The 15,583-nt window shown below is 38.6% G+C and overlaps 1 protein-coding gene across 1 annotated transcript in view; it reads left to right on the top strand.

Annotated features, from left to right (window-relative positions):
- Window positions 1-15,583, top strand: part of ZCCHC24 (zinc finger CCHC-type containing 24) — a 113,520-nt gene that overhangs the window by 17,276 nt on the left and 80,661 nt on the right. The window contains exon 2 of the mRNA XM_086467127.1: window positions 419-619. Within this exon, the coding sequence (XP_086323253.1) occupies window positions 419-619 (201 nt within the window). The remainder of the gene's footprint in view (window positions 1-418; window positions 620-15,583) is intronic.

Genomic DNA, 15,583 nt, shown 5'->3' with positions numbered 1-15,583 from the left:
TTTCCTGACTTCAGTATTGTTCACGTAAGTAGTTTTGGACACAAAAACGCTCCCTTTTGTGGGTGGTTCTTTCAGCTTTTTGCCTGAATATTCCAACCATACCATGAATGTGGTATGATCAAACACAAGAAAGCAATTCTGGCCATAGCGGAAAAGTTGGGCTAAAGAACCATGGCAAGCTGAATAGTTTCCTCAGCAGTAGGGTGCCCAGCTCCATTGCACTGCTTTCGTGAAACCTCTTTATTAATGGCCTGTATATTGCCCTCCTCAAATATGGAGCCATGTTCTTAATGAAAAAAAAAAAAGAAAAAAATCACATTTTTTCTGCTATTTTTATCCTTCCTCTACTGAGCTCAGTCTCAGAACAATCCTAAATACAGTACTATGTTTCATGTGACTTTTTACTTTGCTTTTGCAGGCTCTGAGCAGCAGTCTGTACAAGAGTGCATCGCCTTATGGCTCTCTTAATAACATTGTGGATGGGTTAAGCTCCCTCACTGAGCATTTCTCTGACCTATCCCTTTCTTCAGAAGCCAGAAAACCCAGCAAGAGGCCACCTCCTAACTACCTGTGCCACCTCTGCTTTAACAAGGGACACTACATCAAAGACTGCCCGCAGGTAAGGAATATACAATATTCTGGAAAAATATTTGTGAAAATTTTCACCATTCCGTGATTTAGTAACACAGAATTTGACTGAAATACTTCTTTTGAGTGAGTAGCACTGAAGAAATAATCTGGACAAAGTACCAAGCTAGCTGTGTGCTCTTTTAGTCTATCTTTATCACAATGATGATGGAAAAAATATGCTATTTCATTTGCCTAATTACAAAAGGTATTAATCTAAGCACATGAATAAGTAGATTTTGGAAACTTTAAATATGGCTACTATGTAATTTTCTATCACAGAGATTGTGTAAAATAGGTTTTCAAGCAGCACACTGTATAGTCAGTTTGGCAATGGCATTTAAAATAAATATAACAAGTTTCATATGCTAGATGAGAATTCTCATCATTGGATGAGAATTTTGAATCAGTGTTGCAGTAACACAAGCTGCAAGTCTTTCTGGTGCAAGATGTCTTTTGTCTCATAGAAGAGGTTTGCTATACTTGGCAAGATGTGATGGTCTTGAACTCCTAGAACATTTTTGTAGTGGGGAGGCTGGCAATATTTATTTCCTTAGAAAAGAGGTATAAACCAGTGTGCACTAAAACCACTCACCAGTCTGCAATTTTTTTTTTCTGAGGCTCCAAGCCACAGTGTGCGAGGTTTCTCCATCCTCTAAAGTTTCAGCTGGATGCAGACATGTTGCTGGCTTAAACTTTGACAACTCTAACAATATTATATGTAGAGTCCCAAGGAAATTAAAGTGCTGCCAATACTCTAGAAATACGGATGTGGACATTACTGGCATCCACTTCACTGTGACTTTAACCTACTACCCTCTTAATGTGTGACTTTCAGCAGAATTAATCTGCATAAAATTAACTACAGTTAATTTGCAGTTGAGGATGTCAGACATATGTAAGCCAAAACACAGGTGGAGAAGCATCTGCCAGCTGAGCAAGGTCAGCATGAAATAAAGTCTAATGTCAGATGAGCTTTAACTGAGAGTATTCCTCCTGCTGTTATGCATAGACTGAACTGTTTTCTTTATGGATTTTAGCTGTATATCTTTCATTAATTCTAATGAAAGCTGTGGAATTAAAGTACATTTGCAGTCTTGGGTGTGGCACTTGAAAATATTTTTACTTCATTTTATTTCAACATACATTGAATAAGGCAGTTTTCTTTAGGAAAAAAATACAAAATTTTCTTTGCTAGTAGATCAAAAATGCTCTGGTTTGTGTACTCCTGTGTTTAATGTACTTAGTTTAGCATGTTACAGCAAAATATAGAAATAGGACTGTGTAATAGCATATGTTACTTAACAAGGGGATTAAAACTACAATTACCAAATATGTGGCAAAGTGAAAGAGTGCTGAACTTGGGGATATGGCTGCTTAAGAAACCAAATGAACGCAACAGGTCTTGAGGATCAGTACATGCAAGCTTCAGCTTCCACAGATGATCCCAAGTGAATTTGTCTGTGTTGGAGCAGTAATGCGTTGTTTCATAGGTATTTTCACAGTTTGAGGCACTAGGGATTAAGCAATGAAGGTTGAAGACATATCCATAGAAATCCAGGAGATGCAAACAAATTAAGAGTCCTGTAGGAAGACTAATTAACTTAAATAGCACATCCCTTGTCACTTTTTTAAGATTTCACTAGTAATGTCTTCAAATTCTCTGTGAACTAGGAAATTAAAAGACTTCCTACAGAGCATACTCTGTGACTGGCCTATGAGCTAGTGAGTAGTTAATGAAGGAGCACAGGATTGGGAGGCATCAGCTTGCTCACTGCACGCAGTCTTCTACAGTTACAGGCAGCCATATCATACAGCCCCTTTCGTAAACTGATCAAGTTTTCGTTGGGAAGTATTTCAGTATTTTGTCCTTGCTACTGCTGATGTGGGAAGCTGCTCCAGAACCTCAGTCCTCTCCTAATTAGAAATCTTGCTGTTTCCAGGATAAGTGTAACTCGTGGTCACTTTATAGTTATTTGTTCTCCTGCCGACATTGTCCTCCACTGAAATAGCTCTTCTCTCTCCCTGGTGTTTACCTCAGGATGTATTAATAGCCTGCATCTCTCAGCACTCATTCTGTAGGACTAACCAAGACAGGTTTTCTTAGTCTCCTCACTACAGGAGGTAGACTCTCTGTTCCCCCACCCTTTTCATAGTTGTCCTCTTGTGCTTTTCATCTCCTTGTGCATGCATGACTATATGTACCTATGGCATCCCAGAACAGATCTCATCAGTCCCTTTTGCTGTGCGTACACATATCTGTTTCTGTAGAACAAAGTTTATGCTACTTAAGGAACAGGTGATATGAAATTAGTTCTGCTTTATTGGAGATTTCTAACAAAAGCAAGTGTTTTATGGTCTACTTAGCATGTAAGTGCTTTCTTGAAAAAGAGCAAACTGAAGCCTTCACAGAAACTTAAGCACTTCCCTTATGTTACACAAATTTGAGGACAGACCTACAGGGGATGACCCTGTGTGCACAAGTTATGTTCAAAACATTGAAAACATTGTGCTCAAGAAGGGAGCACCAATGGCAGGATCAGGCCTTTGTCAGAAAGACCCAATTTGTTACCATCGCTTTTGATGATACCTGATTTCTTAATTTGGACATTATATGCACTATTTAATAGCTTAGATTTTTATGCTTACTTTTGCTAGTGCTGTCAAAAATGAAAGTTGTTTTGCAAATCCTACCAAAAAAGGGCTGTAGCTATGCATTTTTAAAGTACTTAAATTTAGATAGAAAAAAGAGATAAACTAATCTGATTTGGACAAAATGCATATCAATAAATCATACGGTATTTTAATTTTCTTTTTATGTAACTGCCTAATAAGAAACAGATTTTGAAATGGTCTGTTTTATGGAGTTTTTCCTGCATAACAAAGAAATTGTGTAATAACTTTGAGATTTTATATCCTCCCTTAATTCTGCTTGTTATAAACACTGTAAAGATGAGTTCTTTTTCTGTTGCTGTAAAAGTTGATAGTATACTATACTGATGAAAATACATGTATTGGTTCAGATTTATATCTTAAGTGATGATCATATTCTAGGAGGTTAAATAATTATAAACAAAAAAGGCCAGCTTTAGTATTTGAGTACTTCAGGTATCCGCAGTTTGTCCAATATCCTGTCCAAAATTGTCTGATTGGAAGTTGAAATGGGATTTAGCAAACTTCTATTATTACAGCACGTAGTTTGTGTGATCTGTAGTGATAGAAAGTGTGTTTTCTGTTTTAGAAACTACCAGAAATGAGAGCAATATTTTGACTGCAATTCATCATTTCTGATTTGTCTACATTTGCGAAAACTGTTTGTTGCAATTATTATACCTATAAAAAACCACAGCACTTTTTATCTTTAAGGTCGTCTTTATAGCATATCTACATTTTCTCTGAACTAATTTCTGCGTTTCGGTGGCTTAGATCATAACATGTTACTCATACCTCTCTGATGTTCTTTCACATACAGAACTTTCATTGACTTGAATGAACTGAAAAATGTCTAGAGAATAAAGGTTAAAAGCAGTACTCAAACTCTTAAAGTGGTGGTCTTAAATTATCATTGACAGTGCCACCAAATATACAAAATATTTCTCTTTAAATAGCAAGGAAGGTGAAGAATGAGAGTACTTTTTCTGTCTGGTTTACTAGTGCTTAGTTGCATGATATATAAACATAAAAGTATATAGATTTGTCAAAACTTTGTTTACTTATTTGTGTACTCAAAGGTACTGTGCCCGTGTACATCTTACATATACATGGTAATGATACGTTTTCTTTCCCTTGCCAGGACAAATAACGATAAGCTCTGGGCCCATAATAGTTAAGATATATGATTCTTTAGGACATTTTCTTATCTAGCAGATCATAGAACACCTTTTCTAAAAGGTTACATTGTCTCTTTTCACTCATTATCACTGTAGTATGTATTTTTAAATGCTACAAAATATAAACAGTGGGTTCATTTGTACTATGCATAGCCTATACAAAATAATCTTGCTCCTTTACAATAGAGTTATTGACATTACCACCCTTCCATGATGTTGTCACCCTAAACTCAGACTTATCATACAGGTTTAATATGCAGAAAGTACAGGATAATGGGGTATGGTGTTAGTTGCAGTATATATGGACGTTTGTGAATAAAACACCTGGTTCAGGTTCTAAGTAGTTGCTGAATGATTGATTGAACCTTTGCCATGGTTAAAAATCTTCTTTGGGAAGGAATTGTGTGGACACAGATCCTAGGCCTCATTTATTACATAGGTCATTGCTCTGGTTAATTTGGGCAGTAATGGATTAACAGCAAAGGCAGCAATAAAGTTTGTACTTGTAGAGGTCCAAGCTTAGAGCTTCAGCAAAGCATCTTTGTATTCAGAGTTTCCAAACTGCTCTACCTTGTGTTTCTGCCAAGCAACAGTTCCACGTACTGATCTCTCTATCCTAACGTTATTGAAGTGCTCAAATCCTTTTGTGAAAATATGTGCAGGCCTAGTCACTCAAAAAAATACAAGTCTCCAGCCACATTTTTCTGAATGCTGAGGACTGCTCTGATCCCTGTGCCAGTGCCAAGCTCTCTGAAAAAATCTTCCTGACAATTCCTGTAGATTTCTACACAGGCGTTGAACTCTCACACCATGGAGACTTGGAAGAAAAAAAAATAAGGGCAAATATCATTCTGCAGTCAAATCCCTGGTGCACTGCAACTATTTAGTCCAGTCCCTGCAAGGTACGAACTGTTACGCAGTATGTTGCCCAGTTTTACACTATACTCATAGAGGAAAATGTACATGCATCCTCATAGAAGTACAGACATACTACCACAGATGTATACATAATGGGAAACAATATTATCCTCATTTTGCACTGTATTTTTAAAACTGTGAATGAAACGTGTAGCATGATCCATATTAATGAGGCCAACAGTGGGAATCTTTCTATTGCCAACAGTGATCTTTGAAGCAGATCCTGTAAAACTAGAGTACCTTGAGAACACATATTCAAGTCAGTGGGAGTAGTAGGTAGTTACTGTGGCTGCTTGAGTTTGCATAGATTTGCTTTTGTGGTTTCATGCAGGATGTGGAAGAAATCAGTGTCAAGCTGAGTTCAGTCCTTTTTTCTTAGGCCATAGCTTGGTCTGCCAGATCATGCTGCCCTGAAGCTGTCCCTCCCTGTGGTCAGATATAGTGGATCTTTGGCAGTAGAGCTGGCTCAGCAGGCAGCTATTTGGCTGCAAGATTGCAGCGACTGTCATGCCTGAAACATTAATCTGATTTGTCTTGTGCCTTATAGTTGTGCAAGGATCTCAAATGTCTGCAGTATTCAAGGAGTCCACAGCTGTGCTTTCTCCAGGTACCAAAGGCTGGCTAAGATGTCAGTGAGGAACAAGCTGCCATCTTTACGAAGATAGAAAGATTTTACCTTTCTATTTTTTAGCTTAATTTTTTAAAAAGTGAAATAAACACAAACCTCTTGAAATTTATTTTTCTTCTTAAGTGGAAGATGATGTTTCAGAGAGCTCTGGAATTGAAGGAGATTATAGACTTTGAAAAATTTTAAAATTCACTCTGAAAATAATAAGTTTCGACAGTTGCTACATTTTACAGTAGTCTTTTGGGTATCGGGTGATGGCTTCCAAATAAACACGTCTTTTCTCTATTGAACTAAGTGAAATATTGGTATTGTTACTCAGTTATAGGATGAGGGGGTCAATCTCCCCAGTCTCTCAGGAGCCTGAAACCCTGTATGGCTCAATTTTGCAGGTTCCACCATAGTTTTTGATCGGAGTATACTTGCTGGCATTTGATCTGGTGCTGTACGGGTCTGTCTTGTTTATCTTTCAATTATGTTGGCTTAGGGAGTTATTACAGTCCTGACAGTGGAATCCCTGATGTGAATAAACTGGTATTTGAATCACCAAAATTAATATTGCTGTTACAGAGAAAAAGATGAAAATATGGAACACATAGTACGAGAAAACAACAGCTAAATTCATGTCTGGTGCAGTAGCACTCATTTTCGTAAAACCAGTACTGAGAGAGAACCTGTATGGCTGTATTACAAGGAGGAAAAAGCTGTTAATCTCTGCTATATGTAATTGTTTTCAAACTGCCTGTGGCAGTCCAGAGAACAAATTTATATGTATGCAGCCGTTTGGTTCTGTAGCTTTGAAATACATTTACATTAAAGTATCTCTTTAAGAAATTGTAATTCTTAGGTGTTCATTCTGTACATACCTATGCACATACTACACTTCCACATTATAACATACTGGAACAATTTGAGACTCTCAAAATCTTGTTTATGCACGATATACTACTTTCATTTATTCCTATCTTTCCACTCAGAACCTGCATAAAATTATTTTAGTGGACTTGGCTAAGATTTTTTAAATTATTTTTTACCACATGCAGACAACTTTGACAACTCCATCATATCAAATATACTACAGAATTTATTGCAGGTTGGTTTGGGTTTTTTTCCCCTCATATACTTGAACTGCCAAGTTTTCTCAGAGTTTTATTCTGAAGACTTGCAGAAATCTTGTAATGAAAGTATGGGGGCTGTAATTTTGTCACATCCATTTTACCTCTGGAAATGTAAGCTTTTTAAGAGTCTGAAACATCAGAAAATACTGATTGTGCTCTGTTTTGGAAATTCTGAATAAGCTGTATATATCATGGATTTAAACCATTTATCAGAGACGCAAGTATGCGAGTAGAGGGGATCCAACAGCCCTGCTTTGAGAACATGCTCCCAAAGTACAGTTTTAAAACTGTGGCTATAATGTGGCATTTATGTCCAGTTGTTTGATAAATTGGGTGCTTGGAAAGACAATACTGAACCCTAACATACCAGAATAAGAGCAGTTAGTGAAAAAGAAAACAGAAGTATCTAGTGAACTGTGTTGTGCTGCTTTCCTGTCTAGCACACTACTTGGTTATTACACTCCCAAAAGTCTGGAAGATCAGCCGAAACCAAACTCCTCCTTCAGCACCATCGCTAAGCTGTTATTACTATGGTTCAGTCTTTGTTACTGATACAAGTTCAAATTTTTATTTTTTTTTTCTGTGGGAAATGCAATGTAAAGAGATGTGATAAAGGCAAATACTGTAAGACGTCATGCTTGCTTGGTCTTTGCTGTGACCTTGGAGTAGAATCTCAGGTCCTGGTTTCCAATGGACTGTGTGACAGGTGTTTTAGGATCACCCACCACAGAATTTGATTTCATTTAATTGAGGTTTTCCAACTTCTTTTTATTTACTTTTGACTCTCATTTGCGTATTCACTAGATTATTTCAAACCGGTTGTCCACTGGCAACAAGGTGGATATCAGGAAAAGAATACTGTTTAAATGTAAACTCTTATGGTTACCTGGCATTTAAACTGAATGAGGTTTCAGCACTGGTAAAGCTTCATTTAGGTCAAGGTTGAGCACAATAATTCAAGGAAGACTGGAGAGGAGAAAAATTAATTGGGGTCTCTGAAACATGACTTCTGTTGCAAAACTGAGGAATAAATTGGAGCAGTGTTTGCTCCCACAGAGAGACACATTAACAATTTGCAAATATGTAGAAAACCTTGCATGAAGGGCACAGTTTGTTTTCCAGATCCACAGCTAATGAGTCCAGAGTAGTGGACTTAACTAGGCTGCTCTTTCTAACTGTGAGGCATTTAAATAGAGTGCATGGGAAGGCTCTTGATCATTGGAAGACTTTCAGAACAGCATAGATAAACATCTGTCAGGATTTTCATGGGTGATCCTGTCCAGGGACAAGTGAGAGAACATGCCGAAGCATCTCCCAGCCTTATGTTTCTGCTATTTGAGAGAGTTGGGGTTGTTCAGCCTGAAGAAGAGAAGGCTCCGGGGAGACCTTAGAGCAGCCTTCCAGTGCTTAAAGGGGGCCTACAGGCAAGATGGGGAAGGACTCTTTGGCAGGAAGTGTAGTAGTAGGATGAGGGGTAATGGTTTCAAACTGAAAGAGAGTAGATTTAGGTTAGATATTAGGAAGAAATTCTTCACTGTGAGTGTGGTGAGACACTGGAACAGGTTGCCCAGAGAAGCTGTGGCTGCCCCCTCCCTGGCAGTGTTCAAGGCCAGGTTGGATGGAGCCTTGAGCAAGCTGGTGTAGTGGCAAGTGGCAGGTGTCCCTGCCCATGGCAGGGAGGTTGGAACTAGGTGATCTTTAAGGTGCCTTCCAACCCAAACCAGTCTATGATTCTATTGTATATCTGTGTACTAATAATACAACTTATTAACTTAAAAGTGTATAATTTATATTTAAAAACCATGCACAACAGACCAGATCCAAATCCTGTGCAAGTCACGGAAAGACTTTATAAACTCCTTTGAAGTAGTCTGAAGATATTGCATTGGTCTAAATCTGAACTCTATTTACTAACAATTTGGTATTTTGCTTAGTTTGCAGTAAAACTCCTGATAAACCATAATTAAGTGCTTAGCTTGGAAATGAATACTGCGAGCATTCATCTTGAGAGGGAAAGTAATGTCTGGTTTCCAGCCCTCCACAAGCTGCTTTACAGATAGAGGGACAACCTCTAGTGTGGTCAAAACCACACTAGTTTATCAATTCCTCATTCTCACTGATAAGAAAGGAGTAGTGGAAGATAAAGTGTATGTTTTTTCTCACTTCATAGAAGTATTTTTGTTTAGTGTGAAATAGAGGTTGTGGAATTTCCATCCATGCTTGGAAGCATTCAAGATCTGACTGGAGAAAGCCCTAGGAAACCTGACCTGAACTCAATGTTGGTCCTGCTTTAAGACAGAAGTTGGACTTGGTGACCTCCCAGTGTCCCTTCCAAATTCTGTGATTCTGTGATAATTAACTAAATTTTCATTCTTGAAAAATTGTTTTTCAGGATCTCTGTATCTCCCAGCTTTAATGTCCACCACAATGCTTCCTCACTGTACTTTTAAATAAAATGTTCTTGCAAAATACGATATTGCTAGAACATAAAAGTTGAAGCAAACAGGCATTTATTACAACAAATACAGAAAACGAAAGACCCTGAACTTTGGAAATAACACCTGTCAAAATGTCTGTGCACAAACACTTCCTGTAAAAATGTAGCTTCATTGAATCTATATTTAGAAAGTCAATCAAATAACTTTTTTTCGAAAGGAATTTTCTCTAGGAAAATGCGTTTCAACAAGATGTTCAGCTGAAAAAGCAAAAGAGGTTGAAGCAGACATCTGAAGTCAAAGAAACCACTTTGCAATGGTTTGAATTTATTTTGCAAGAATTTGTTTTGCAATGATTCATAAGCTTCATTTACTGAATTGAACATTTATATTTTGGCGTTTCTGGTTTGAAATTCTGAAAATTTTCACATCTGCCAAATAATCAATATTTCAACTCTCCTTCCCAGTTTTAACAGAACCTTGTTTCCCAGTTTCTTAAAAATGAAAATGCGTTTTCTGATAATCCCCATGCCCAGTTAAAGAATGCCTACAAGGTCTGTGCAGAGGGTGGGGTGGTGTCAGATAAACAGGGCAGGCATGCTCTGGCTATTGAGGAGAAAGTCACTGTCAGGGGAGCGAACTGCCTTGTCTCTCCCTCCTTTTTCCTTTTAAACTTACTATACAGAGGAGGAAGCCAGCAAACTTACAGCAAAAGCAGAATGAGAGCAAATCGCTAAGGCATAGCAGCAGGTTCTGCTGGCAACAGCTAGCAGCAGAGGCTCAGCTTCTGCTTCCTTTTCTGATTGTCCCAGGACAGTCTGCAGATTATGAGGACACAAATCCATCCCAGGGTGCCCCTCTCATTTTCCTGCTGTGAAGATATACCAGTCAGTCCTGTCTTTCCCTCCTGTTGTCACTTCCCTCAAGAAATTAAGATACTAAATGGAAATTAATCCCTCTTTCACTTCCCTGGTACAGCATAAGTATTGGGTTATTCTGCTGTATCTGGCTTATGTCAATAAATGTAAAAGGAGCCTTATATATTTCAATATGGCTCCTTTTATGGCTATAAAAAGGTCTATTATGAGATGTGAACAGACTTTCACAGGTAACTTAGTGCCCATCTATGCCTTGTGGGATTTTATATATCCTTCAGACTGGGTGAGCGAATTAGATCAGAAGCAGGAGAGAAGGCAGCACTGCATGGATCAGGAACACAAATCTTTGTGCTATACTGATGCATGGATGTCAGCGTCATGGACATCAAGCTCGGGATAAGCATATTGTAAACTTTCTTCCTTAATATTTTACATTTTACACTAGAAATTACCTGTCATGTTACTGATAGAAGACTGTTATTTAAGGAGACATTTCCCAGGTTTGTATAAGCTTAGTTTATTTCTTAAAGAACAAGCTTTTTCTTCCAAATTTGCTTCATGGGGCAGAAAAGCTAAAATGTTTGTATAGTAGTTAGAGAAAACAAAAAATAAGCCTTTCATTCCAGAGCCCGGTCAGTGCCAAATTACTAGCTAAGGCAATAAAGCACACAGACAGGCACTTAAGTTGAAACATTTAGGGATTTTAGCAGCAACAGCAGACATTTTGGAAATTACATAACCTTGAATACTAGTTCATCCTCAGATTTGTGTCTGATTTTCCACAAGATACTTCCTACTCTTTGTTCATAACTCATTGCCTGACTGCAGAAACGTGCATAGGAGTACAGCGGCACCTTTTGAGACCTTTTGTATTACTGAGCCCCGTAAACAACTCCTTTTTCATTCTGCAAAGAGAGAGCACATTTCAGCTAGACTTGGACGTGGTCTCAAGCTGTAATTTGACATTAGTTCAGAGTAACACTGAACATTTCCCAGGTTCAAGGATTTCATATACAAAATACTGGTTTCAAGTCCATTTCTAATTTTAACCCACATTGCAGGTGTGCAACTATAGATAAAACTTTGAAACAGCCTAGACAAATCAATACTTCCACCTACCCACACCACCTGGCAGCCAAGGACACCCAGCCCAAATGCACACTCAGCCCTTCCAAACACTGCTTCGTGGGTCTTACATGGGTGAAGAAAGGAGACACTCAGAAAGCTTCATGAGAGCAGAGATGGCCTCTGAGATAGTTTTATATAGCAGTTGTGTTACTCTTACTCATAAATGCCTGATTACACAGTTGAGGAAATTAGAAGAGCAAAAAGTGGGGGAGAGAAAGGCTTCTTTCAAAGAAATAGCAAACAAAAAGGCTTTACTAGAACATCAAAGGAGATTCATCATTAAAGTAGAAAGGTGGCTTTTGTTTACATAGTTTTAAAAAACAAAACTTAGTAGTAGTCATTCCAGACCTGCATTTTGTAATTTCTTGATGCAAGTTAGAGCTCTACTTAAAACAGATTTCTGAAAATTCTAGTTAAGAAGGTTGAATAGATTACAGCCAAATGACAACACTGCACTTCTGTCTTTATCATTTTTACCAATGATCATGAAAAATTCCTCCTGTAATGACGAGTGTCCTGGGCCAGATTCTTTGTACAATTTACATGAGGGCAAATCACCACCAAAATGGTTGCAATGGCTTTTGTGCTGCGCTTGCCACTTCTCAAAGTGTTCACACAAAACAAGAGAAAGCAGAGAATCAAGCCCAGGAGTTTTCAGGTTTCCTTGAAAATGGTTACTTATGTAAAATTTAGGGTTCATTCCTGTCCTGAGATTGTTATATGGCTATGACAAGTGAAGTACATATCCACCTGCATTTCACCTGTCACAGGCATATAACTTTCTCAGGATAGGTGATATACGTATCTCCAGAGATCGCATAGAGCGCTGTTACACATATACAACTAACCATACTCCTATTTTAGAGCGTGATAGTTGTTTTTGCATTAGTGACCAAAAGTTTCTATCAGTTTTCTTCTAATCTAAGTATATTATACATTTGTATCCTACATGATGAAATGTGGACCTAAAATGTGGAGGCTGAAACTCTGAAGAGGGGAGAGAGGCCTTGTTTCAGTGATGTTTTCTTGAGGTGCTTGCAGGAGAGATGTGAAGGCCTGACTTCTATGTTCAGCTTTTCTCTGGTATTTGTAATCACTCTGCCTTCTCAGCTTTTCACCATTTTACAATTTTGTTTGATTCCTTATCCTAGACCCATCTGATCTTCTAAAATATGACCAAAAGCTTCTTGTTGATCCCTCTTCCTCCGTGTGACCCAGTCACAATTGATACTTTGAGTCTCCTCCTCTCAGCTTAGTGCCCTTAGTGGTCTGAGAGCCAGAGGTCCTTATGCACTGGAGAGGGATAGGAGGGGTAAGGTCAGCTGTAAAGATGGATGTGGTATGCCTGTAACCATCAGCCTTGGCAAATAAGTTGAGATCTAACAGTCCGCCATAGGTTGTTAGCATAGCACTGCGTACAGGACTGACAGACAGTTACTACTTACATTATTATTTCTGTTGTTCAGTAGTGAAAGCTATGGTAATTAGTAACAGTCTGACTTTCAGGCAACTGCAACACTCCTGTTAAACTTTTTAAAAATTGTCTGTCTTGCTGGTATCATTTACAGCAGTCTCCTCAGCAGCAAGTCTTAACTGTAATTTTATAGTTGGTTTGTGATAAATTATTCCCTTGCATACTATACCAAATCTGTTTAAATAGAAGACAGGAGACACTTACTATAAACCTGAGAAGTGGTGGTATTAATGTGAAACTATTGGAAAGGTGCTTTTTTAAAAAATAACATTGACATATATATGTAACTAATGCAATGTTCTCCTTTATAGCTGCTTGAGGCACGATATATCCAATATTAGCCTAAGTGGGTACAGCTAATAAGGGCTGTTCTGTTTATGCTGAGCTCACAATGTGACTCACATTTTGTATTTGCTTCCAAAGTTGAAGAGGAGAATAGAGCGTTTTTTTTAGCATTAACATAATTTTTACTCTCATCTGCTTTCTTCTGAGCTCCCATTCCTGATTCAGCATGCATGAGTCTGCTAATGAAATCCAGATGTCAGATGAAAAAACAATAAGCTCTCCCACCCATCTGGTGGATCAGGTTTCTCGGAGATTGGGGAAAAAAAAAGAATAAGGGAAGATTCCTAGAACATCTGAAACTTTAGATTTCAGTGTGTTTTCAGAGAGCAGAGGGCAGCAGGGGGGTGGTTGGGAGGTAAAACTGATAGCAAGTCAAGATTCTTGGTGGAAAAGTGAGAAGAAATTGAGTGGTTATGTTATCAGTTACTGATAACATAGTGAGCCCTAAACAGACCTAGTATAGCCCAAATTTAGTGCCGTTCCTGAAAAATTACACAGAGCATCACAAATAGCAGTTTTGAGTCAGAAATAAAAAAAGTAATGTGATATAAATTAATAAATTGTTATATTCCTTGGCTTTGCTGTTTCAGGGACCCAGTCCCTCCAGAGACTCAATAAACCTAGGAGGAGAAATTGTAACATTAGCCCCCAGTTTACTTTGGAGGATTATTTGCAGAATCTCAAGGCTGTGACTCTGGCCTTCCTCTCTTTCGACCCTCACCTTAAGCCTAACCCTAGTCCTAGGTTGAGGTGTACACAAGGTGCCCAAGCCCTTTCCAAGACCAAGACTTGTCCTCAGGGAATAAGTTTTTCATAGCTTCTTTGGCAGCTTCTTTCCAGCCCAAATTCAACTGTAGCTTTAGGCTTTCTCCTTCTCTCAACCCTAACCCTGACCATAAACATAAGCTTTAGACAGAGCAGTCCAGTCCTTCCTACAACTGCCGCTTTGCATCTTTTCTTTCTCTCTACTAGAATGTATCATAATCCTTGAAATTTATTACACCTTAGGCCTGAGAAGAAGGGGTCAGAAATTTCTGTACCAAAAGACTTGCCTAAGTAGCCAATTGGAAAAATACATTTGTTTCATTTTTAGAGGAAATCCTTAACAAAAATCAATTTTGCTCAAGCTTTTTGTGTGACTAATTTAAAGGAATGTTCTCAGTGATTTTCAGACAAGTGATTAATTGAAATAAAAGTTGTGTCTTTTGTACTTCCAGTAACAGTAGTCAGGTTTTGCTTTGACTCCGAGGGGCATGTTTCCATAGGTACAGATTGTGAGGCATTGCAAGCTTCCCCCATTTCAACTGTATTTGACTTAAATAAGTCACAAAGTTGCTTTTATGCTGCTTTTGCATCCACAGCCATGCTCCTGTAGATAGAAAAATTTTATAGGTTGCTCTGCCAACTCTGTTGTGACAGCAGACTTCTCTTCTACACAGGCACTTCACTGATCTGTGGATGGTGGGTTGATGGCCTTGCTGTGAGGGGAAGTTTCCTCTCAGTCACCGTGTTCTGTTCACTTCTGTTCCCCTTTCATATAATTTAGCCTTTGAGCATTGTCAAGATGTACACTTGTGGTTTGCTCTCACAGTCTCTTCCCAGGGTCAGTCTTGTGCATGTAACGTAGTGTTTCTGTTTAGTAACTCTTTGCCTTAAACATCAGAAAAATGAGGTCAGATATATGTACCTTTCACTTAGAATGGGAGAAGGTTCCTCATGAGCTTTGGTTCCTGTGAGAGTATGTAACGTTGTCTCAGCTCAGCTTATAACCCAGGAAAGCTCCCCTTTGCCTACTAATGAGTGCTGCTCTGCTGGAAGAAATTTCCATTGTGCCAGAAAGCATAGTGGTTGACAGAAGTGGCCTTCTCTCAGCAGCTCTACCTCTCCCAGACATGTCTGACCACGGTACTTGCAGACCTGGGCAAGTTCTGCCTATGCTCTGGACCAGCTGGCCCAGGCTACTTCTGATGCAAAAGTCCTGTAACCATACTTGTTGAGATGTAATACAGTTTCCTGTAGATTTGGGGGTTTCAAATGCCACAGCTTCACATCTGTGCATATTCTACTCTTTTCTGTGGACGACTGTAGTTATACCTGTTGTGATGGAGATAAATCTTCTGACCATCAGGAAGTGGCAGAATTACTCATGGATGCTGCTTAGTGGTAGTTTAGCATCTGCACTGACTCCAGAGCTCTCTACTGTCA

The sequence above is a fragment of the Leptosomus discolor genome, chromosome 6 (assembly GCF_034619465.1).
Source record: "Leptosomus discolor isolate bLepDis1 chromosome 6, bLepDis1.hap2, whole genome shotgun sequence".
Lineage (NCBI taxonomy): Eukaryota > Metazoa > Chordata > Aves > Leptosomiformes > Leptosomidae > Leptosomus > Leptosomus discolor.
The sequence above is the reverse complement of the archived record's forward strand: the minus strand, read 5'-3'. Positions and strand labels throughout refer to the sequence as shown.